General features: G+C 47.9%; 1 protein-coding gene across 2 annotated transcripts in view; it reads left to right on the top strand.

The window, feature by feature from the left end:
- Nucleotides 1-25,197, top strand: part of Awh (LIM/homeobox protein arrowhead) — a 172,681-nt gene that overhangs the window by 50,668 nt on the left and 96,816 nt on the right. Inside the window, exon 1 of one of the 2 annotated variants that reach the window (XM_075677428.1) lies at nucleotides 5,336-5,514. The exons of the other annotated variant lie outside the window; for it this stretch is intronic. Coding sequence (XP_075533543.1) covers nucleotides 5,497-5,514 — 18 coding nt within the window. The 5' untranslated portion in view covers nucleotides 5,336-5,496. Of the gene's footprint in view, nucleotides 1-5,335; nucleotides 5,515-25,197 lie in introns of those variants that run through there. 2 annotated transcript variants of the gene reach the window in all.

Raw genomic sequence — 25,197 nt, 5'->3', positions numbered from 1 at the left:
TTCTATTACAAGATGAGAGAAAATGCTACTTCTTCAGTTCAATTGCATGTTTAGAAGAAAGAGCTCATTGAAATTACCGTTCACAACGACGCGGGCCGTCGAAAAGTTTCGTTTTCGTTCGACTCCTCGCCGCCCACGCTTTCGCGTTTCAATACTTTCCTGATCGCTAGTACTGCACTGGTTGTGCTGGCTCGCGAAACTCCCACAAACTGCAAGTGGCATAGAATTCAACTTCCATGTGATGTCGCGGGATGCCCGAACGGTCTACGCCCCTTGAGCAAAAAGCAGCTGCAGTGGCGAATTCATCGCTCTGTCTTGGCTCGGCGCCCGCCGTCTGCCGGGTGCTGTTTTACCCGCTGACGGCAGCAAAGGGCGGTGATGGCGTATGCAACGTCACCACTCCCGCGGTTGGTGGCGGTACATTTGAATTTCGAAACAGGTATTCGGACATTTCAGATACAATTTTCTCGTAACCTTAGTCTTTTCTTGGCACGAAACAAGCGTTACGAGGTTTCCGGAATGGTATTTAAACAGTCCACTTCGACTTATTATTTGCCTTTAGTGTCTCTTTAACTGTTGTGTTACGGTAGATGTGTCAACATTGCGTTTTTTGAACAGCATCGGAAACAACAATTTCAATTATACTTTCGACACGCTATCTTTTCCACGACTTGTTCTTCCGCGTTTAAAAGAAAGCCCTTGAACTAAAGAAAAAAGACATGTAGAAAAGCAACAGCCAACCCACAGCACGAGAAAAAGTAAAATCCGGCACTGGTACACCATGTTCGCAGCACGGCGGGCAAAACTATAGAGCGCTGTAGCTGTTTGCAGAAAAGGACAATCTACTCAGGTTAAGGCACATATTAGTATTTCGGAACGTTCACGTGATCCATCACCATCTGGAATTCTAGAATGTGCGTCGCCCCAGACCTTCTGGCAGTTTTTTTTTTATTTATTTTCAATACCCTAAAGACGCCGAGAGGCATTACATAGGGGGGGATACAATTCACACATGATATTGTAAAAAAAATGACTGAAGGCAACAAGCACAGATTTCGGTAGAAGAAACACTTTGTAAAAGAAAGATGAAAAAAAAGAAAGGAAAAAAAAACAAAAAGTAATTTGGGCGAGAGTACATGGTACAATTCATATTTGCTGTACATGGCACTTTTCAACAAGGCACAAGTGGCAGGTGGGTGCGGGTAAATGGAAATTTAGAAATTATACATATATGTAACACAGGCCAGTCAAGAAGTGGCAGCTGAACATTTTATACATTTAAAAATGTGCGCAGGGCTGATTGGAAGGCAGACGGGTCAGTGATTGTTACAATATCTTCAGGTAGGGCGTTCCATTCGTTCACTGATAACACGAAAGGGGAATTTTGGAATTTTTTGGTCCTAGCAAATATGGGAGCCACTTTGCATACATGGTCATTGCGGGTGGACAGATAATGGGCGGGTAAGATGGGAGCAGATGAAAAAGATGAACCACTATAGTAAAGGGAGTGAAAAAAAGACAGACGGAAATATTTCCGTCGTGTGTCAAGATCCGGAAGATTAAGGGTCTGTTTTAATGCTGACACACTTTGATATGGAGAGTAGGAGCGCAAAATAAAGCGGGCGGCCTTATTTTGAATTGATTCGATGCAATCAGAAAGGTTAGCTGTGTGAGGGTTCCAAATAATTGAGGCGTAATCGAGGGTTGTTCTGACAAGGGAGATGTATGCACAAAGTCTTGTGTCACTGTTTGCAAGGTACAGACGGCGTTTTAAAAAGCCAAGTTTTTTTATTGCCTTGTTAGTAATATGCTCAACATGCATGGCCCAGCTTAAGTCAGATGTAAGAATAACGCCCAGATATTTAAAGGAAGAGGTTCGTTCGAGTATGCAATTGCGTAGAGTGTATACGTTAGATGGAAAGGTTAGCTTGGAAGAAAATGTCATGACCTTAGTTTTCTCTGCATTAATTTCCATCTTCCATACGCGACACCATGCAGCTAATGTGGTTAAATCTTTTTGTAATATGGCAACGTCATCAGGGGTGGTTATCTGTCTATAAAATGCACAATCATCGGCAAACAGCCGTATTGTTGAAGTTATATTCGTAGCTATGTCATTAATATATATTAGGAATAATAATGGGCCTAACACTGACCCTTGAGGTACCCTTACCTAACGCGGCAGAAAGTAGATTGGTTGTTATTAATAGTTACCGACTGAGAGCGACCAGATAAAAACTCGTTAATCCACTGGGTAGTGTTCTCATCTAACTTAAGGCTGTTTATTTTCATGATTAGCCGTTTATGGGGAACACGATCGAAGGCTTTCGAGAAGTCAATAAATATTGCGTCAGTATAAAGCAAATTGTGCAAAGAGTCATGTAGGTCAGTGGTTAGTTCGAACAACTGTGTTTGGCAAGACCGTTTGTATCTGAAGCCATGCTGATTTTTGAATAACAGATTATTTGCATTAAGATGACTCATAATGTGGGAGTAAATTATATGCTCAAGGAGTTTACAGCAAACTGATGTAGTGAAATCGGGCGGTAATTGCTTGGACATGAGGGATCACCAGATTTGAATATAGGTATGATATGGCCAGACTTCCAATCATCTGGAACACAGCCGGTATCCAGTGATTGTTGGAAAATTAAACACAGTATAAATGCTGATACGTGGGAAGTTAGTTTTAGTAGTTTATAACTGATGCCATCCGGTGCAGGACTGGAGCTAAGCGGGAGCCTGTCGATAGCCCGTGATACACCTGTTGCAGTAACAGTGATGGGCTCGCTTGGATGAGTTATCGTAGAAAGAGAGACGGTACAAAACTGGTCGAGTGGCGTTTCGTCGGTAAAAGCTTGACTGAAAGTGTTGTTCAAGAGGTCACCACATGCTTCATTGGGCACCATGCAGCCATCTGCGTCCTTTAGGGTTATTGCAGTGTCCGTATCTTTAGGGTTAATTACACGCCAAAACTTTTTTGGATCAGACGTTAACAAAGTGGGCAGGGTATAATTGAAATAATGATCCTTAGCTTCTTCAATTGTTTTTTGTGATTCACGAGCTAATTCTTTATATTTTTTCCACGCATAATCAGTTTTGGTTCGCGAGGCTTTATTATACGCTCTTTTCTTTTTATTCGGGTAATGTTTGACTTTTTTTGTAAACCAGGGAGCATTTGTTCTTGACGTGAATGAAATCTCAGGGATGCACGTATTTTCGATTTTCTTAAGGAAGTCACGGAACACTATCCAATTGTCATTAGTTGAACGATTAATGAATTCGTTTGAAAAGGAGCTTGCAAACTCGGTTAGCATGCTATTCATTTTTCCAAAATCTGCCTTTCTGTAATTAAGTATGCGTTTTAGCTTTGTTGGTTTATTAGGAAGTGGGAGTGGGTGCGAACAATGTACTACTCTATGGTCACTAATTTCATCAAGGACGTGAACTACAGCATTAGTCGGATTGTTAGTTAGGACTAAATCGAGGGTGCGTTCGCCTCGTGTCGGCTCCTTTACCAACTGAGTTAAATGAAACAAGTGTAATGTTTGAAGGAAGCGAGACACCTCGAGCCGGGCGGGTGTTAATGGCGATGATGGCATTGACCAGTTAATAGCAGGGTAGTTAAAGTCGCCGCCAAGCAACAAAATACACTGTGGATATTATAAATAAATTCAAGCACACTGGTCATGTGGTCAACGAAATCGGGTTTGCTATCAGGAGGCCGATAACATACGCCGATGATGCATGTGCGACCTTCAAATCGGGTTTTTACAAAGATCATCTCAAGAGGGATATCAATAACTACAAGAGAAGGTTGATACGCAGTCCTTATTGCTATCAAGACACCACCTCCTCTAGACAAAGTTCTATCTTTACGAAATATTGAAAAGTAGTCAGGAAGTGACAACTCGCTATTGCGTATGTCACCCCGGAGCCAAGTTTCTGTGCATAGTATAACATCAGCAGAGCACGTGTGAACTATTGAAAGTAAAGAATCAACCTTATTTATAATGCTGCGAAAGTTAGCCAGAAGAATAGATAAGTTATGTGCCTTTCTACTGACAGGCTCGATTCGTACAGTTTGTCATTCTGAGGCCCGTGGTTGTGGTGTGTCTGCCTGAATTACACGGGCAGAAACCGCATCATAGCAGTAGATGTGCCCTTTAAGCTTCAGTTTGTTGTACCGTATCGTGTAGCGGTCATCCTTCCCTTTATTTTGTTTAGCAAAGTCACGCAGCATTTTCCTTGCAAACTGTATTTTTGGGGAAAAATCTTCCTCAAGCCAGATCTTAGGTTCAACATCTCTGAGTTTATGCGCATTGCGAAGAAGTGTGTCTTTCGTCTTGAAGTTTAGGAACTTGATAATTAACGGACGCGTAACATCAGGTCGAGGCTGCCCGATTCGATGCGCGCGTTCAATGTCGTCAGTGTGCAAGGTTATATTTAGGTGAGTGGAACAGAAATCTCTTACTAACTTCTCGCTAGCGTCATAGTCTTCCTTCGCAACTTCAGCTAAACCTTTGATAATTAGATCGTTTCTTCGTGAACGATTATTCAGGTTATCTACAACATCTTCTAAGTCGCCATTCGTACGTGACAAAGTCATTTTTACTGCTTCAAGCGAGTCATTAACAGCTTTAACACCAGTGCCGATTTCGGGTACAATAGGTAGATTTTTTTCAACTGCGCAGACACGGGACCTAATATCGGCAACATCTCGCTGGATTTCTTTCAGAATAGTTGCAGTGGTGTCAAAATTCTTTTTGTTAGTATCCATGAATTCTTTGAGTAGCGCATATACATCATCTACTTTGGGGCCAGGGTTGGCTTCAATGTCCCCAGCACAGAGCAACAGCAGCGCTAAGCAAATTGACAGGGCAAGCGAGGGCTTCGGGCGGACGACACAGACTAAGCTGACTACGGCATGTGAGCGCTCAGTTAAATCAATCTTATTCCGGTGACAGGTACTGAAGGCACCGATACGAACCCTGTAGGTAACTATGTCAATTCCCATCACTCAAAGAGGTACAGGAATGTTGGGCAAAAACAGCAATAAGGGGATAAGCAGGCACGGTACTTGTTAAAGAAGAAAAAAAATAAGGGGTGAGGGGTGTTAAGTGCTACTGCATACCTAGAACACAGCAGTGAAATGTTAAGACGATGTCGTGCGTGACCGCATATCCCGGAGGGCCAGAGCGAAGCAGTGCCTTTTATGCGGTGCGGTGGCGCTGGACCGAGGAGTCGCAGCGCAGGCGCAGTAGCTTGCCCTACCAGGACACCGACGTCAGTCGGTCGACACGTGGGCCAGGCCGTATCTTCAAAGTCTGGTAGGTCGACGCACGAGCAGCAGGCGGTGGCGATGGCAGAAATCTAGAACACTGCAGTGAAATGTTAAGACGATGTCGTGCGTGACCGCATATCCCCTTCTTGCTCTTGACAGTTCTTGCTCTACTGACAACCTGGGATTTTTGTGCGACAGTCTGAACGTCCAAAATGAGCACCACTTTCCTGGTAAGAGTTGCGCCCGAGCATTCAACTTTCTCGATAATGTCTAAAAACGCAAAGTGAGCGCACAAGTAGGCTGAGTCACCTTCGAGTGTATCGTAGCGTATAACGCAGTTTGGGCCCTCCTCTACTGCAAAACTGCTAATAACCTAATAATAGTAGCCTTTGCACCATCGTTTCGTTTGTGGTAATAATGTGCTGGCGGGTGATAACGTTGTGAAAGCTAGGGAAAAACACGGAAAAAAGTAATTTTTTAGGCTCTGAAGATCCAATATAGGCACGCACATAAAAATAAGCGCTCATAGGCACAAAAAAGGTGTTGCTTAAATGTTTGTAAACCTATAGTTCCTGCTTATGTGTTAAGCAGGCACGACAACGATGTAGGGCCAAAATACGCGTTCTGCCTAAAGTGCCGGTCTCTCGAGAATCGACGATCAGGAAGAACCCTCAGCAACACAGCCCGTTGGCAGGCGCAGCCGGGAGCTGCATTGATGAGAGCCGGTGCAGCAGACAGGAACATTCGTCGTGTACAAGGGAAAGTACACAAGTACCGGATATAGTGTAGTGTTTGAAAAGACTCGTATCGTGTATAGCGAAGCGTATGGAAACTCATTAATTGATCATTAATACGGATTTATGAAAGGGGTAAACCAAGCTCACTTTCGAAATGTCTGAGAACTCCCTTACGCGGCGTTGCTGGGTGTGCGATGTATGGTTTGTTCGGATGTTCATACAGGTGCCATGGTTTCTTTACATACATACATGTGCTATTTACACGTGCGTTTGCGGACGTAGCAGAAAGATGGCCGCTATACTCGTGTTGACTCGAAAATGTGCCACAGTATTGGTGACGCGCGAACAAATTGCTTATCACGGGCCAATCACGCAAGGAGGCTAATGTACCGGCCGTGATGTGGTATCCATAGAGTTTCATACAATTACTTCAGGGAACTGCGGCGGTAGTGTCTACGGGAGATGCAAGCAGAGTGTGGGAATGATGGGCAGTACATGTACTTGCCTAAACTTGGTCCTTCTAGCTATAAATTGCTTCGTGAATTTGCGAAGTGGGCATCTTTAAGAAAGTGCTGCGTTGTAAATAATTTAATAAACATTAATAAAATTTGCATTATGAAACTGTGTCATTATTAAAACTGTGGCAGGGTTCGCACACAGGACGTCTAGCGCAGAAGTCTGACATTGAAACCTTTACGCCAAGGACGCATGGATAAGCGGAACTACTACAATAAGCAGCGATTATGCGTGCTTGCAGCATCTTATTACCTTCTGCATTTAAAGAAGTGTAAATTGCTTTGAAATTCAGACCTATTTAGACCCAGATACAGCGTAATAAACGAAGCCACAAGAACGCCTGAAGCCCCAAGCACGAACATCAGACAAATTCCTGCACTACCCATCATTCCCATGGCGGCTGAACAATCGCAGCGCCAGAGTTCCGTTCAGGAATTGCAGGAAACTCTATGGTAATAGTAACGCGATGCCACGAACGCGTCTTGCGCATATCTGGTGAGAAGCCGATGAGAAGGAACGTGTTACGAAGAACGTGTGGCCACGTTCTGCTGATCTAGATGGTTCATGGTCAATCAATAGATCAAGAGTCAGTTCTTTATTTTTGTCCACAGAATTGTGAACGAAACAACTCCAAAAGCAAACATACGAGACGAAAAGTCGCGCAACGCTGTTGGCACACCTATACCTGCTGCAGCGCGATGACTGCTCTTACGTAGGCCGGCTATCAGACAGACATGTCCAAGGAGCAAATCTTTGCAGGGCACCGCTCTTTATTTCTGGTGTGCGGGCGCTTACGTGACCAAACGCAGAGTGCCGACCTTAAAGAGGGCTGGCAGCCATTATTGATGCCACAAAATCACCTTCCATTGCGTACACGTGACGTTGAAGAATCAACGGTGGCGCACGCGCACTCGTACACCTCGGGCATAGCCGCTGCGCTTTCTTGGACGTCGTGCCCATACCTCGCGTGAAGTTCGCGCAGGCTGACATCTCGTATCTGACTGGTGCAAGAGTAAAGGCATCGAGCGCGTATAGGCGCGTGTGACGCTTTCGCAGCCAGAGCACATCAGCGGGCTTCTCCCACGCAGTCTGTGAAACGCGTGCACGTGTGCATTAACGGCGCGCTGCCGCAGGCGGAATGACGCGGGCAAGCTTAAAAATGGCACACAAACGGGAGCGTTGCGCGTATGACTCGAAACAAAAGAAAAAAAAAGAATACTGCACGAAACGAAGGAAATAAAAGAGCGGAGAGAAAAAGCAGCCGATCGGCGCCGTCGTGAAAAGGCTCGCGAGCGCGCCCGGTTGAGTTACTGCTCCCGTTTAGACAGAAACGGGCGCGGACCCGTTTTGGCGGGAAACGCAGGAGCGCAGTCGAGTGCGCGCGCGCACGGCCACGGTTTTGTGCCGGCGGACGTTTACGGGCGCGCGGCTATTGTGGCAGGCATCGACGCACGAGCCACTTGGCATGTTCGCGGCCGCCGTAAAACGGGGCCGCTTTGTGGGCCCCGAAGTGCGAGATGCGTCGCGCGGCAGTGCCGACGACGGGCTGCGCAAACTTGCCGCGCAAACTTGCCGCGCGCAGTATGGAAACAACGAGCCTCGGCGCGTCTGTGCGCGAGGAGCCGCGGAGGGTTTGGAATACGAGCGCATCTCTCGCACCGACCCATGGTGGCCAGACACACAAAAAAAGCCTCTGCGCCACCGGGTCTGCACGCCTAACTGCTCGTGCACCTCTCGAGTCGCGCCAAGCGGAGAATGTCGTCACCCGCCGCGGTGGCTTAGCGGGTTGCACTGCTAAGTCGCGGGATCAAATCCCGGCCGCGGTGGCCGCATTTCGATGGGAGCGAAATGCGAAAACACCCGTGCTTCGGGGGCAGGTTAAAGATCCCCCGGGGGTCAAATTCCGAGTCCCTCACTACGGCGTGCCTCACAACAAATCGTGGTTAAAAAGCTTAAAAGTACACAATTCAGAACTTCGTCTGTCCTAACTATCTCTCTCTCTCTTTCGTTGGCAAACTCATCGTCTCGCGTATTGTTGCGGAACCGACGTGGAGCTTCATAATAATGCTGGCATTCGTATGTCCTGACTGCTCATGGCTAAATGCGTTAGAATTGGAGCTGTGCATTTCGCTTTTCTTGTAGTTCTTTATTGTTGGTAACGACAAGCCTCGTCGCTCCCTCACCAGCAGGAGGCTGGCGCGGCAAGCGCAATACCGCGCCGCCATCTGCGGCTCGGCGACGCAAAGGCAGCGAGGCCCCGTCAGGAGAAACTCGGAAGAACCAAGCAAGATTTAGCAGCTACGCGTGATAGACGCATACCTGCGATAGCCAAACCTGAGGCTGCAACGGTAATACTGTGATGATCACGTCGACATTTCAAGGTTTCCGAGCCGACAGAAACATCGCCAGCCATTCCGAGCTGCTGTGTAGGCGTGTTACTCTGTGGCCGGCGCTTTGATGCGCTTTCTGTTTCTACGCAACCGTGACTGGAAGGACAGTAAAGAGCGACACTTACTTAGTTTACCTTATTCAGTCAGGTAAACATTTTGTTTTTCAGGGTGCCATTGGCGCTTGTGTGTTGGGAAAACGTTGGTTATTAGCAGAGAAAAATCAACGAGGGCATTGTTTCCCGTCTTGAATTTCTCGAACAGCAACGCTGACATACTATATAGTGTTAGGATATGTAGACGTCACGCATTCGTCCAGAAAAAGGTCTCTCAGATCACTGGGTTTAGTCTTTGGTTCCTCGAGAGCTCAGTGTAACGCTTGTTTATCAATTCTCCTAAACTAACTGGTCCTAGGAAGAGGTACCTTCTGCATCTCGTGACGTGACGAGCAACGAGCGCGGGGAAATTCGAGCCCGCCTTTGCGGATTACCAGAATTCAGCTCACAGAAGGGGGCTCACTTTTCCAGCAAAGCCTAATTTACGCATTTCCCTTGAGTCGCCTTAATACACATCTTACAGCGAAAGCAGTTACGAGCTTGACGCCGCGTTTGCCGATATGTCTGTTCGTCAGCGCTTTCAATAACGCCCTCCTCGCTATCGTCTCATCAAAGCCAAATTGTTAGACTAAGGGCAGAGACAATGAAGAGAAGGGAAATGCGAGGGCTGGTTCTTTGTAGACAAGAAGAAGAAATAATTTGCGTGCGTGTGTGTGTGTGCGTGTGTGTGTGTGCGTGTGTGTGTGTGTGCGTGCGTGCGTGCGTGTTTTTGTGTGTGTGGTATCAGCGTACATTTGCGAATAGGAAGTAACAGCTAGCGGAACTACCAGGTTGTAATGATGTGGTATCAACACACCCCATCATCTATAAAGGGGTCGATTGAGGGGAGGTTATAGGCGGAACTCAAAGGAAGGTTCTGCCCGTCATGTTTCTTGAATTCCGGGGAAGATATGCATGTTTATGTGTACGCACACGTGTGTGTGATCGCTTCCCATGCACTTCATAATTACCTTGTCGCGAGAAATGCTTAAGCTGTCCGACTGCGTCACGCGTTGCCAGCTAGCGCTGCTCACCCAGCGGTCCAAATGGTTGAATTGATGAGGTTCGAGTACTAAGCCCAAAGTTGCGGGATTGAATCCTGCAGCCATACATAATTGTTATGCCCTAATGGGTTGTAGTGCGCATGGCAGATATTCTCAAGCTATAAACAGCAGCTTACTGATACCGCCAAGAACAAAGTATACAATCAGTGCATTCTAGCAGCGATAGTGAACTTAGCTGTAACTTTTGAGATGCTAAGGCTTGCCCAATGAGCGATACGCGCGAAATGGTAAGCGCAACTTAAGAGGCACCTGAGGAGGTGGCTAAATAAATGTGAAAAGATAACGCGTTTTACTCAGCACGCAATGTGAAGAATTTGGTTAGGTTGGTTGCATTTCATAGAAAATCAAGCATATAGTGTACAGTGTGTGAAGTAAATGCTTGCTTAAGCTATCTTTCCTTACGAAATTCTTTGACCACAGAAAAACTAAAAAGATAAAAAGAACCATCAAGTTTATAACTTCGTGACTCAACATTAAAATTAACGCGCCATTTCTAGAAGCTGCAACTAATTATGTATCTAAAGCCAACACAGTTTCCGTATTTTGCATCGCTCTAAAATATGCAGCTATAATTTGTGAGCATGACTTTGGGACACCCTCGTAGACATTGTGATAACCTCACGTCAGCTGTAAACACGTATGGCAGGTTTGTCCCCTCTCGAATCTCATGAGGTCATGTAAATGAGCTGGAGTCAATTGGGCGTGCAATATGCAATGCGTGAAGTGAGCGAAAATTGCCGTACATATTTAGGTATAGGCCACGCCTTGCTATATGACATGCCGTGTATGTGGGTTATATTGCCACACCATTCTATCACTAAAGTTACTCATACCTTGTCTTACATTCTTGACAAAGTTATTCCTCGAGCTTTTGAGAGTGACAGTCCACAAACAAACTTCATGAAACAAGACACCGACAGCGTTTGTTAAATCTTCTCAGACTTTAATATTAAAAGTGAGAAACTAAAATTCACAGGGCCTCTTATGTTATCCATAAGACGACTTGAAGGTGAAATTCCAAGTCCCGATGCATTAAAGATGGACTCATGACGTACACACACACACCTTAATTCACTTTATCTACTGCGTTTAGTCATCCCTCTCAGATCGCTTACTCAACCTCTTATTTTGCTTAGTCATCCCCCTTAATTTCTTAAGTGTGCTTCGCTTAATCATCCCTCTTAATTTCAGAGGTCGAGAGTTCGACGATCACAGAAGGTCGCGACTTCGAGTGTGTTAACTCTACCCGAATTAACTGTGCCTGAATTAACGTCACGTTCACTAATACCAAAGGACATGGGTTCGACTCCCACAAGTGGTCGTGGTTCGATTCCTACCGAAGGTCGGAGGATCGATAGCCTTTTCGCAGCTTTCGTGCTGTCGACGCGTTTTCGCTCAAGGAAGACTGACCGATGAGACATACAAGAGTTTCGCTTTGATAACAGAAACCTGAAAATGACGCAATTGGCGCGGCTGCGCACAACCTTCGGGATCGGCCCACGCAAGAGGCCGCGTTTCTACCAGAAAGGTCGCCTTCGTGCACAGCGTTCGCCGCCAGCGTTTGCGGTTAAACATTAGGTTTACATACGCTGCAGCTGCCGGGAAGCGTGAGAAGCAGTCGGGGATCTTTGAATGCTGTCGCGTTGCACTCTTAAAGGCCAAGCTTAAACGTCCTCCAAGTTTTTTGCTTGCGTGGTGGGAGCCATATGGAGATGGATGCAGGGGACGAAACGGCAGTCCATGTTTTACGTTCGAGGCGGACGCAGCAATTTTCGTTGTCTTTGACTGTTATAGGCGTGCGTGCTCAATCTTTGGTGATGTGCTTCGTCGATTACAAAACCTACCTCAGATGCGCTAGAACCAAGAGCCCGCTGCCCTTCTGCTCGAATGGCTTGATGAGAAAAGAGGATGAGAGTTTGGTTAAAAGCCGGCAAAGCCTAGTCACAAGGCTATTTGCATGTTTGGGGTCCGGGCGGGCACCCGGAATGCCTGGCGGCATTTGATAACGAGAGCCGCTAACAGACCGGTTTTGCATTCGTTTCACGCCAAATTTTATTACTGTCATCTGCAGCTATACACTTCTGGACGCCGGTAGTTGGGAGATGCTTTAGAACAGGAACTGAAGCCAAAGTTACCCTGGTTAATAATGACAGTGTATTTTTATACAAGGCAGCGCACTGAGGCCGCCCTTGAAGAACAACAAAATGTGCCCCTTACAGGCGCTGAAAAATGGACAAGTGAAGCTCCAGCACCGCTTGTGGGCACCGCAGGCGCTCTCCGCTAGCGGCACTCATCGCTAGCGGCGGGGGTCGCGTGAAGAAGGGTGAAACAAAGCCACGTATGGGTGCGCGCGCCGCGAAGTCGCTTACATGTGAACAGGCGTGGACGACAAGGGAACGGCAAGACTCAAGACAAAGGTAATCGGAAGCTGTCGGGCTTTTCGTTCGCGTATCGGGCACAAAATAGGCTGATGACTGTGATGACACATTTCCTGTGGTCCCCGTCGTTGCCTGGCATCTCTGTGCAGCCCCGCAGGCGTCGGAGAGGTGTAAAAGCGTGGCATTAGAAGCGGCGGCTCCGTCGTGTCAATGGCGCCATCGATGCGCCGTCTGGCTGCAGGCGCACAAAAGGGGCCCCCGCGGAGCCCGCGGTTCGTTCACGGCTGCAGGCCCGACAGACGCGCACTGAATGCGGCCGCTTGATACGCGCCGCCAGAGGCGTGCCGACGAACGGTGCCGCACCGCGGGCCTGAAGACTGCTGCGGTGTTGTGGAGGATGGAACCGAGTGATCGATTGGCCTGCGACAGACGTTTTCTTTCTTTTCCAGTTATAAACAAACGACGTATGTATATATATATGCAAAATGTTATTCCCTTCCGACAGGGCAGTTTCTGCGCCAGCCGAAGAGCCTATAAACTATTCGCTGATGAATGCTCTGATCCCGGCCGCGGCGGCCGCATTTCGATGGGGGCAAAATACGAATACACCCGCGTACTTAGAGTTAGGTGCACGTTAAAGAACCCCAGGTGGTCGAAATTTCCGGAGTCCTCCACTACGGCGTGCCTCATAATGAGACAGTGGTTTTTGCACGTAAAAACCCATAATTGTTTTTTTTATGAATGCTCTGCCGCAGCAACGTGCAGATCGCGGATGGCAGATAATTCTTTACATGTGCGAGCACTCACTCAATTTCACCAAGGCGTGGGTAAGTGACGTGGTGCCCCTGGAAACGTGCCCCTTTCGATTCGCCCTGCAGCCGATGGTCACCTTCCAATGGCGCTCCATGCTCTGTGCAAGCTTCGTGAAATATCTCTCGTGAAACTGCATCTATGTTGCGCATTTCGGCACGGCCGATTTGTACACGTTGGTTGACTACTCTCCATGGTGTCGATTAATTCGGCCTCGTTGTGCGCTCTGCCACAGCCTCTTGGATAACTCGGAAGGCCGGGAAAGGCCGCGTCGGCCCCCGGTTTAGGACAAGTTTTCCTACAGCTTTCTAAGTATACGTCGATTCCCGTATAATGGTTTCATTGCAGCTTCCTGCAATATCTGATGGATTATTTTTCCCTCTTTCAATCCACCTACCGGTTTCCGTAGAACTGTTTTCTTGGTCTCCATAGAAGCCAGTAAATACGCGAGAACCAAGAACAGGTGACCACGTAGCCTTGATGTCAGCTTGCTGTTACGTCATCGATTCGGAAAGCTTCTGCTTGGGTCTGGCTAATCAGTTTACAGATGGATTGTAAATGAAAAAGTCTTACAGAACCTTTAGATAGGGCTGCGCGATTGATCGACTAACCTTTCCGATTAATCGACGAAACCTTTAATGGCGACAATTCTTTTTTTTTTTATCCCAAGTAATCGGTTCACTTATCAAGACCTAAATCAGACAATCGCTGGCATTGACGCCCCCGCTTCTGTTGCGGAATAACAATGAAGGCAACGAGTTCCGAGTGCGCATGCGTGCTGCAGTTGCGCCAAAATCTGTTTTTCTTTAGTTTTTCTGTAACTGCTAGAGTGCACACGTGTGTGCGGCATTTATCCTTAGGCAAAAAAAGGGCAGATCACCAGAGGCGACAACAGACAACGCGACAACAGACGCCGCCCTGCTGGCGTTTTCACCAAGAGAGTTGAAGATTTGAGCAATTAAAGGGCACCGGTAAAAGAAGCCAGCCTCAACTCGCTTTCAAAAATTTGCTCGCCATTCCGACCCTGCGAAAGTGGATGGCCAGCGAAGCTGTTGGGAAATCACTCAAATGCCGTCGATGGGGACGTGAAATGACATAAACTGTACCGATTATTCGAGTTAATGTTATTTTGACGACGCCGAGCCCTGCCTTTGATGAGGCAGAACGGCCTAAATACAGGAAAAAAGAAAAGGACAGAAGGAAAAAAGAAGGTTGTGGTTTCGGAGGAAGTTTCAACACGTAGAACTTTTTCTTGTAACAATGAGCCTCTTACCGAGAAATTGACGAAAATAGATTTTATATCAGTTTAGACTGACTGAGTTTACCTCTTTAGTGTCCCTTCAACAAATCATCCGGCTTTATCAAACCGGACATTCTAACCAAGTGGCTAGACTGTTCCGGTGACACTGGAGTTATCTCAGTGGTTTCCAGGATTGCGGGGCGTTCTTGTCAAGATCATGTGAGGTTATCTGAACTTTCTCAGGACTCGGGGGTTTGTAATCGCTGTTCGCATGGTATTGAGCTAAGGGAATAAAAAAAAAATGGGGACTCTTTTGACACATGTCAATGCCAAGCCATGAACTCTGCTAGGTCTTGCGACACCCTTGGGGAGAAAACTTTCCAGACACTGCCTCCAGTCCATCACAGAGATAGACGTCATTCCTCCGTGCGCAGGAGACAACGCCATTTGCCCGTTCTTGCCGAAGTGACGCGGACTAGACGCGAACACAGCCAGCTGTCGCTGGCTTGTGTAGCCGAAAGCCAAGGTCGCGACATCTCGTGGAAGCGCGCCAAACTAGCCATAAAATGAGCGGCGTTTCCGCGTCGACCGTGCGTCCTCTACCGCAGCAAGAGCGCTGTGAACTACTGTGAACGAAGTTTTGTCGCTACCACTAAACCATCCTTTCTCACTACTGGCTTCTCGCTGGGGTAGAATTCGCAAGCGAAATGCTCGCCAGTGGAAGCTGCAAGCGAGTATCGGTCGTCACCGTTGCCCGCCTCTACGTTTGTGAAAAACGCAAGCAATTCCTTTAAATGTAGGTACGCGCCACGTTGACGTTAGTTACGATCGATGCACGGACTATGTTTACCCGCCGCGGTGGCTTAGCCGCTATGTCGCTGCGATGCTAAGCACGAGGTCGCGGTATCGAATCGCGGCGGCCCCATTTCGATGGGGTCAAACGTATAAGTGCCCGTGCATTGGGGGCACGGTAAATAGCCCCTGATGGTCAAAATAAATCCGGAGTCCCCCACTACGGCGTGCCTCTGAATCAAATCGTTGCTTTGGCACGTAATACCCGAGAATTTACAAAAAAAAAAAAGAATACCTCCAACTGAAAGCCGATGCGGACCAGCAGTGCTGTTTGATACGCGATTTGTTCTATGTGCAAGCTTCATATGTTCACGGTTACGTGACATTTGAACGAAAGAAAGAAAGAATGAATGAAAAAGTGGGCAAGCTCCATGATGATCGTTGTGATCGACAGCACTTCATTACTTAAACTATGTATAGAGTTCAGCGATTGAAACGCGATACTCAGAGCGCGGGAAAGGTGCACTATTTTGCGCCACTAGTGGCGCTGGTGACGCCGACCCGATACATTTTTGTATCGCATGAAAGCGGCACCTAGCGGCACCGCTCTGTGACCCTCAGCGATCACCCAGCGCTCAGGGGTGGCGAGCCCAGGTCGCTATGCAGTTCGAGTATCGTGTTTCAATCGCGAAGCGCTGCTTCCCTGATATCCGCCCATTGCGTTTGAAGCGCAGAACTTTTAGGAAGCTTGCGTCGCGAGCTTGGCAGCAAAGTCTTTCCTCGCGCCCGCTGCGGTCCATTTATCGCGCAAGCTCTCACATCAGTTAGGTCACGGTAGGTGAGGCCGATCGAGTTCAACTCGTTCTCTTTCTCCGTTCGCCAGTTGGTGCCGTGTCCCCGTTGGCAGCACGCGCGAAACAATTGAAAAATAAGCGCATACAATTCACCTGTCGAATAATAGACGCGCATTTGCTTAACTGAAACTGCTGCTAGAACAGGACCCTCAAATCTAGGCCGACTCCCGAGTTTCATCTTCGGCGCCTGGCCACGAAGATTCGATTCGTCTTAGGTTCGAATACAGACAGTTCTCGAGCACACGAGCGCGTTTTCCTTAGAAACATCTGCGACGAGAGAACCAAGTCGCTGACGTCGTCGCTGGAGGAATGGTACAGACGCACCTCGCAAAAGCTGTCGGTCAGAAACTGCTCCGCCCGAGGGGCCGGTATCGAGTGGAGTCTCATATCTGTCATAATACACGCAGGAAGCTATCGGCCAGAACGGGCTTCAACTGGGATGGCTGTGCGCCATCCATCGGCTTGCTACCCCGCCTACAGGACTCACTGCATCCGGCTATGGGCATCGTGGAGTAACTTGTGCTAACCGAAACCCTTGTTCCTAAATATCCGCTGTCATCGCAGGAAAGAAAAATACCTCTTAGACTTGTGTGTGGGCCAAGTCTACGCTTGAGTCCACCTATTAACACTTTATGTTCCGTGTCTACTTGAGGACACTCTAACGAGCGACGGTCACTATTGTCAAGATCCGACTGTGCACACACGACGGCGGCGCGCGTAGTCCTGTCTTGCACGGCCACGCTGTAGTTTCCACTGACGGGTGCGACAGAGACTTCAGTCCTGCTAAGACACGTAAGTCACGCGTCGGAGCTGTGCACGACGCTGCTGAAATTCAAGTTTCCAGCCATGAAATTTTCCGTGTGACAGATAGCTAATGGTAGAGGCTATTGATTAGACGCCATATTTTGCGGAGTTGAATAATTGAGTGCTAAATTCAGCTACACTTGCCTTCAAGACAAGGGTGTAGCGAAGTGACGCAGCTGTTAGTGTTCTGACGCAACAGCTCATCAGGGAGACGACGACAAAGGGAGATGAGCTCCGGCAGGGGCAAGTCCAGATCCGCAGGTAGAATGACGACGAGAAGTAGCATTTGAATAATTAGGTTTATTGGCATTTACTTTTAAGTTTACACTGTACAACATATTTACATGCAAAACGATGTCATACTCGTCGTCTACGGCCTGCCTAACCGACCCGTGATCAAGTGGCGCCGTGTGCATGCTGTCTCCTTGCTCTGTTCAAAACTACACAGAACCTTTCCTTAAATGAGTTTCTACTGCACTCAAAGGACCCGCGGGAGGCGCAGGCTTCTCCACCAATGGCCTACTCCGACCAACCAGGCAGGCCGACAGGATACAATAAGGGCCAGAGTTTAAGAGGCCAAAAATGGTCGCGTAAGCACCCCGCACACACAATCAATTTGCTCATAACTTATTAATCTTTGCCACCCGATACATCCGAGCGTGAGAAGAGGGCGCGACACGTGCACGAAGCGATAATCAGGCACGGCGGCGTCGGCCGGGCACATGCCCCACGCGCCGTCGCGGTCATTCCCACACAAAGGCTTCCCCCGCATCTATGAGCCCACAATATTCACGAAAAGGAAAAAAAAGAAGGTGCCCGTGGTATACGCTGTTCGCGACATGGGCATCAGGCGGATCATCATTTCGGGAAAATATATGCAACCACCACACCGTGACTCGCCTCGCTCTACTGCATGCAACAGCAGCGACGCTAAGCTTTCCCGAGATAGCAGACGGCGCACTTAAGAGGTCTTTGCCTTTTGTATAAACGCCGCCTTCAATAACCAACCATGGTGACAAGGAGGGGTTACCAGGGCGCAGATAACGGTTCGGAAAAATTTTGTAGACGCGTAGCATACAGCTAAAGTTAATCATTCGCACCACAATTTGTGTGGTGTCTCATATTAACAGAACTATGGACGATTACAACTAACCCTCCTCCATAGCCATGCATTTTCTCCTCAACTAGTTCGCCGACTGATCGGGGCTAAGGTCCGCCTTCACTGGCTCTGCGTCATGATGGCGCGTCGTGTCGTCTACTTCCGGTTCTCAAGGAGCCAGCGCGCGAAGCCTCTCGAAGCTGTCCACCAAATGCTGGGCAGTCGACCCCAAGCGACAGCTATCGAAGCAGTGCGCGTTGCAAGCATTCTGCCGCAGCGCCGAACGTGTCTGATATTCCGGTAACCACAGGCGAGCTGGGCGTTTCGACGGAACCGTGGAGGCATAAACTCATGCTGATGAAGGAACTTTAGCGTAGACGTACTTGAGCTGCCTGATCGGTCTCCACGGTCCAGCCACGCGTTGGCGCATAGCTTAACCAGCCAAACAGCTAATATTGCTCTAACCAAGTGCAAAACAGTTGAAATGTTTACAAAAAACAACGTGTCAATGGTTACGCTCCTGCGAAAAACCTACACCAGCAGCAAAGAAGAATACGCTTCGTTACTGCTACTGTGTTTGGTTGAGCTCTGTGCCACCAGGTGGCTGCCCCGTGCAGACCATTCGTGTTTGCGCTTCTGCTTATCCCGTGAAACGGCACGGTCGAACGGCCAGACCCTGACCCCTTGCTGTTGCATTTATCCGAATACTGGACTCGCGAAGCGCTGTTGTCGTAGTAATCTTCCGGTGTAAAGTGACGGCCGCTAACGAACTAATCCTGGCGCCGATCGGATAGCGACAGTACGATGCGCTGCAGCCACTCCGCTCGGCTGGTGCCTTGCAGAGGGACACAATGTCGCGGCTTGACATATTGCCAGTCGCTGCGTTTGCAGTCCACAACCTAACAAAAACGAATCATGGTGCTCGCGAAAAGACTGAGACTGACTCTGTCCGCGGAGCTCTCGTCAAAATGGAGGACGTTGTAACACAAGCAGACAACGCTTACTGTGTGCCGGAAGTGCCTAAGTTTAGTGAGAAATTGTTCTTATGCATTCTCTTTATGTTACTTTCTTTTTATAGAAACAAATTAACTAACATTCGAACTATTACGAACATCATTTGTTCACCATAAAGGTGAAAAAATTATCGATGACGCGCTTTGGGCACCCAGTCGGATAGCTCTCCCTATTAACGTCATTAGGGAAAATGACGTCAAACGGGTAAGGGCGGCTTAAAATTCATCCGAGCGATGTGCTGTGATCGGCAGCGATGTGCATATTTAAAACCTCATAATAAATTACACGCTTTACATGAAGCACTTAGACGCGTCAATTAATGATCAGAAGGACCTATTCTAACGACTCGGTACATTTGCACAATATCGTCCAAATCGTTTCAGGGTCCCTTTAAGTTGCTCTTCGCGTTCTTCCAGGACCATTCATTTCCAAGAGGCAAGGCGCGAGGAAAGCGCCGGTGCGCGTTGGAATGAATGCCGCTCGGGAATATCAACTCCCCGTCATATATATTCCCCAGCACCCCTTGCCTCTATTTTGCACGCGCACACCCACACAATGCTGCGGTCGACAGCTCCCGCGAACTCTACCCTCGTACATCAGAGTGGCCCTCAAGTAATCTATGCGCTCACCCCGTGTCCGGGGATTCTCCCCACATATGCGACTGGTCTCTGCTTACGCGGGTTGCTTTTGGCTTTCCGTTTTCACTGACTTCCGGTTTTGAATTTTCCCGTCAGCTCTCGACGACTCGCGTGCGCGAACGGCAGTGCGAGTCCTGCTTCGGACAAGAACCTCGCGTTTCCATCGCCCCTTCTTCGGGGGAAAGCTGGTAAAAAAGAAAAGGTTGGTGCGATGGTCGGAACCGACATCTCGCGATCAACTCCCCCTCGCGAAGTCGTCGGTGCGAAACGGCGTCCGTTTTGAATACTCGCACGTTGACCGCAGCCGAGGCGCAAAGGCGCTGTCGGCCTGCTTCGCTGGTTTACTCGTTCTTTTGAGTTCCCGTGCTCGGTTGTAACGCCACAGTACAATCGGAGGCAAACGTACACGATCCTGCATGGGACGCAAATAAAACGATCCATGGCATGCGCACATAAAACTACGAGTGGTACGCACGCAAGAACCGTGTTAAGAAATACACTCTATACAGCCGACGTGTCTGTCCAGTGCGGGAGTGACAGCGGGTGTCAAGCCGAGCACGTTCACTTCCGACAGCCGCTTTCCTGTCAAAGTTAAAATAGTTCCCTTCAATGACGAGCAGTAGTGACTTGGTCGTGTTCATTTCGTTACACTCCCAGTCCTTGTCCAGCTGTGCGCGAGTGTGTGTGTGCGTGTGTGCGTGTGCGTGTGCGTGTGTGTGTGCGTCTGTGTGTGCGTGTGTGTGTGTGTGTGTGTGTGTGTGTGTGTGTGTGTGTGTGTCTGTGTCTGTGTCTGTGTCTGTGTGTGTGTGTGTGTGTGTGTGTGTGTGTGTGTGTGTGTGTGTGTGTGTGTGTGTGTGTGTGTGTGTGTGTGTGTGTCTGTGTGTGAATGAGGTCGACGGACGAGCGTGATCCTCTCCTGCTTGTAACCCTATCAGAAGCAATATAAGTAGCAGCCATCTGTGAAAAATTCCACGTTCCATATTTATGGCCGATGTGGTCCATTACACAGGCGAAATCAGTTCGCTCGCCTCGTGTTTGAGGGCATTCATGCTGCGGCGTACGAGCTGAAAACCGTGTTGGGCACCACATTTATTTTCTTTCTTTTTTTTTTTGCGGACTTTGTCTTGAACGTGGAAAAAAAAGAGCCGCGCAATATAGTGCGCTGCGAACAATAGAAATATATGTTTTCGAATTTGATTGAAACATAGTGTCGGCATATCTGCCGTAAGTATAGTGATTAACAGGCTAGTTAATAAATCATTAGCGACTAATTAGGAAAGGTACAAACAATATTGTACGGTACTTCAGGTTCCTGCTAATAACGTGCAGTTTTGTTTCATCCGCATGGACGGCTTCGCTTTCTTTAAAGCACTGTGCATGATAGCTAGGGCATTCTTCATAAAAAAGCAGTCAAGAGTGAAGACAGCTGTCACAAATGCTTCGTAGCGTTTGCTGGACCTTATTGTCCGCGTCACACGCACTAAACCCGTCAATCAGCGCCATTTCGTTTTGAAAGTTTCGACGCTCCGCAGACGCTGCGACTGAACAAAGCACCACTTTCGGACGCCAACGGATGGTTCATCTCGGATGTACCAATGCAAGGTACACGTGCGGTTTCTAGCTAGGGACTTATCACGGGAAAGATACTTCGCGAAGAATGTCATCCAGCTTAAGGAGACAGAGCAGTGCGTATATACCGCAAGAGTGGGGAGCACGATCTACACCAATGAGACACCAGTCAGAGAGATAGAGAGAGAGAGAGAAATAAACGTTTATTTCCGAAATAGCAATCGCGAGAAAGAGATCTCTCTTCGCCCTCAGGTAGGTGGCTGCGTCATTCTAGTACGTGGGCTGTCGCTGTCCCCCTGGTCCGGTCCACCACCTCTCGTTGAGGTCATCCAACACTGGGCAAGACAGGAAGGCCTCGCACAGTTCTCGCACAGTTCTTTCTTGTCCTCTTCTGTATACTATTCTTAGGCTCTTTCTCCATCTGCCGTCTTCGGTTCTTGCGGGGGCACCGCAGGCCCCGAGCACTCCATTACCATGTGGCGCTGGGTGACCGGGACTCCGCAAAGTTTGCAGAGGTGCGCGTAGACTGCGTTGGAGATGTCCTCTGCAATGGGATACCGTTAACATGAGAGTTCCCCTGCAGTTTTCTTAAAGTAACTGTGTCTTCTCTCTTGAATTTCAGCTGAGGCAGTTGGTAGATTGTTCCTTCGTGTTTATGGGGCGGTAGAATATTGGTGCATTTTTTCGGGATGTCTTTCAGCCTCGTCATCTTTCTGGTCCCCTCTAGTAGGAAAGCCTGGCTTGTGTGCTATCGGGCTGCGGCGTCGGCCGTTTCGTTCCCCGGTAGGGACTCGTGTCCCGGAGTCCACACGACGCAGATCTCTGGACTCTCTCTTCGGTTAGGAGTATCCGTAAGGATGCTCACAGATTTCTTGCAGATTTTTTTTTTCCTTTTTGGTAATTGCGATAAGCCACTTGCGAGTTATTGAATATCATGGCTGAGTCAGTGCACGTGGAAATGGCGAGGGTAATCGCCGCTTCTTTCCCTGTGTCTGGGTCCCTTGCGCTGACCGTGGCGGCAGCTTGTTCCTTGCCCTGGGCGTCTACGGCACCCAGGGCGAAGGCTGAGCATTTCGGGTATTTTGCGTCATCCGTTTAGCGGGTGTCGGCGTTCTTTGAGTAGTTTTTGTTTAGAGCTTGGGATCTCGCTTGCCTCCGCTCTTTGTGGTGGATAGGGTGCATATTGTGGGAAATGGGCGCCACCGTAATGGCGTCCGGTAAGTGATTTGGGATTCGCTGTCTTGCTTCAATTGCTTCTGCCGGTGGCCTGTAACGAGGACTGTGTAGTAGGGTATGGCCCGTTTAGGGCACTTCTAGGCAATCGATTTCACTTTCCTTGTGGGCTTCTTGTAGTTATTTACACGTAATATGGAGTCCCAGCTTACTTAGGCGCGCTGTCCAAGCTTTGACAGAAAGCTCAACGACGGTCTTCGTTGCTTTTCTCTGATGCGAGTGTCTAGTTTCTCGATTTCGTTTTTCTTACTTGTTAGGTCCAAGTAGGGAGTGCCATACGTTATTTGATCAGTGCTTACACGATACGAAGTGTGTCTTGCTCTTAGACGCCGTGCCGTTTGTTCCGAAGGGCCAACCCTTCGTTGCTATCTACAGATTGTGAAAGAGTGCCTAGATTTAATTCCAATAATATGCGTTTTGCCTGCGATTTTACCCTCCTCAGATCAACACCAGTTCGCCTAGTAAACACAGAATAAAGGGAGCTTGCGCTTTTTTCAAGAAATTATTTCTATTTGTGACAAAAAACCCACCTTCGTTGTCAGCTGCTGCAAAATAAAGTCTTTTGTCGGTGAGGTAGGAAAACACCCTTTCAACAGGAATAGCGTTCTGACGAGGAGACTACAACCGGAGTCGTCCATGTTTTTCGCGGCGAAGACCCACAAGCCGGAGATACCTTTTCGTGTCATTATTTCAGAAAAAGGCACGTGGCAATATTCCCTCTTCTGCTGGCTCCAATGTCACCTTCAGAAGCTAGATGTTAATGATCCGTTTCTGGTTAAAGGATCTTCCGAGGTTATACACTACCTTTCTCAACATTCTGACGTTCCATTTGGGGCTATGTCCATAGATATAAAAGACTTGTTTTATTCTATTGCACGTCAAGTGCTCTTGGTTGTCGTCGAAGAAGCCGTTTTGGTGCTGTTGCGTTCCAAAATGAATGTGGTGTATCCGTTGCAGGTTTTATAAAATTGCGTCAACTTTACCGTTCCTCAAGTTTCGCCTAATGGAATGGGAATGTTTTCCTTCAAAAAAGCGGGATATGTATAGGGTCTTGTATCCCTCCCTTGTTGAGCGATTTACTTTTGGCTTACGTAGACAGGAACGTCATGTCACGGCTGGGCAATACAAAAATCGACAAAGCCTTTCGTCATGTGGATGATTTTTTTATTCTGTTTAATTGTGAGGACAGCTGTGTGGCGGCCTCTGTTCGTCAGACGTTGGGTCTGTTTTAAGAATGCATAGCTCCACTCACACTCACACAGGAGTTTCAGGAGAATGGGTCCCTCAGGTTTTTAGATTTGAAAATATCTTTTGCCCGGCAATATGTATGCTGGATGTATGAGCCGCGAGCTAATAAGGCTCTATTGTCCCATGCATCTGCCCATTCAAAACTGGTTAAGAGAGGTATCGTTCATACTTGCATGTATAATGCAATCACAAAATCCTGTTATCATTTGATGGAACGTAGTTTCAGTTCGCAGATTGCTCGGTTGAGGGCGGCAGGGTACCCGAGCAACCTTCTTGTCTCAGTCTCGGAGAACTTGCGTAGTAAATACATCACTGATCCTCACAGCATTGAGCCTCAGGTACAAGATCGCAGAAACAAAACAGCTGTTATCCCGTACGTTCATGGGATCTCCCACAACTTAAAGAAAGTAAGACAATGAGCAGCTATGGATGTTGTTTTCTCTGCTCCAAAAAGACTAATCCTGTTGCTGAGGAACGCAGGTCTTGCAGTATCAATCGTAGAAAAAAGTATACAGTTTGTTCGAAAGGTGTTGTGTACAAGGTACCCCTGCAATTCAGTTGGTCTTATATAGGGCAGACTGGTAGATGTCTCAATGTTAGTTTGCAAGAACATAGCAATAAAGTGCGCAAAGGGCGGGAAGGGTTTTTAGGTGTCCATTGCGCAATCTGCGGCTGTATCCCGCTTTTTGAAAGAAACCACTATCTTAGCTAGGCATCCTAATGAATGCACTCGACTTATCATTGAAGCAGCAGCGATCACTGAAGTTGACTCGGTTAGTAAGCCGTCAATTGCATTAACAGATAAAGAACTTTATTTTTTGAAGTCGCACATGTACTCTCACACATCTTAAGGGGCCGGCCATGGTTTCTTTGAATTTTGAACGCATACTCATGTCGGTTTTATGCTTTGAGGGAGGGGCGCTTTTGTCTTGGTGCCTCGGTATATATGCGTGTTACTCAAAATAAAAATCAGTTGGAAGTCAGCACTTGTCCTCGTCGTTCTTTTGTTCCCTGTCTATGTACGCGCTGTAAGTGATGTTTGCAATGGAATACCAACTAGCCCGTACCCAAACCCTGCTTCACCATACTGACATTAACTAGCACTCGCTCCTGCTCACGCTCATGCCCAAAGTTATCACTACTCGCTACCGTTCTTGCTCACACCCAGTGACACCGTTCAACGGTCGCGAACGCTCTGTATATCTCACGTCTCTGACACATATGTGAGGCGAGCCAGTCTACTCGTTAGTGAGTAGTACCACCGATGCTTTATAATTGAACCAGGCGGAGAAAAGTGGGTGCTGTGTGGCGCTAGTATTAAACCTTAATAAAATTTGACGGCATAATATAGTCACTAGGCGGAATATGTGAATGGTAGACTGGAAGTCAAGGCATGTACCATTTTGCTGGAAACTTTCTGCGTGGTACCATTTTC

Source organism: Dermacentor variabilis, unplaced genomic scaffold (genome assembly GCF_050947875.1).
Source record: "Dermacentor variabilis isolate Ectoservices unplaced genomic scaffold, ASM5094787v1 scaffold_13, whole genome shotgun sequence".
Lineage (NCBI taxonomy): Eukaryota > Metazoa > Arthropoda > Arachnida > Ixodida > Ixodidae > Dermacentor > Dermacentor variabilis.
The sequence above is the reverse complement of the archived record's forward strand: the minus strand, read 5'-3'. Positions and strand labels throughout refer to the sequence as shown.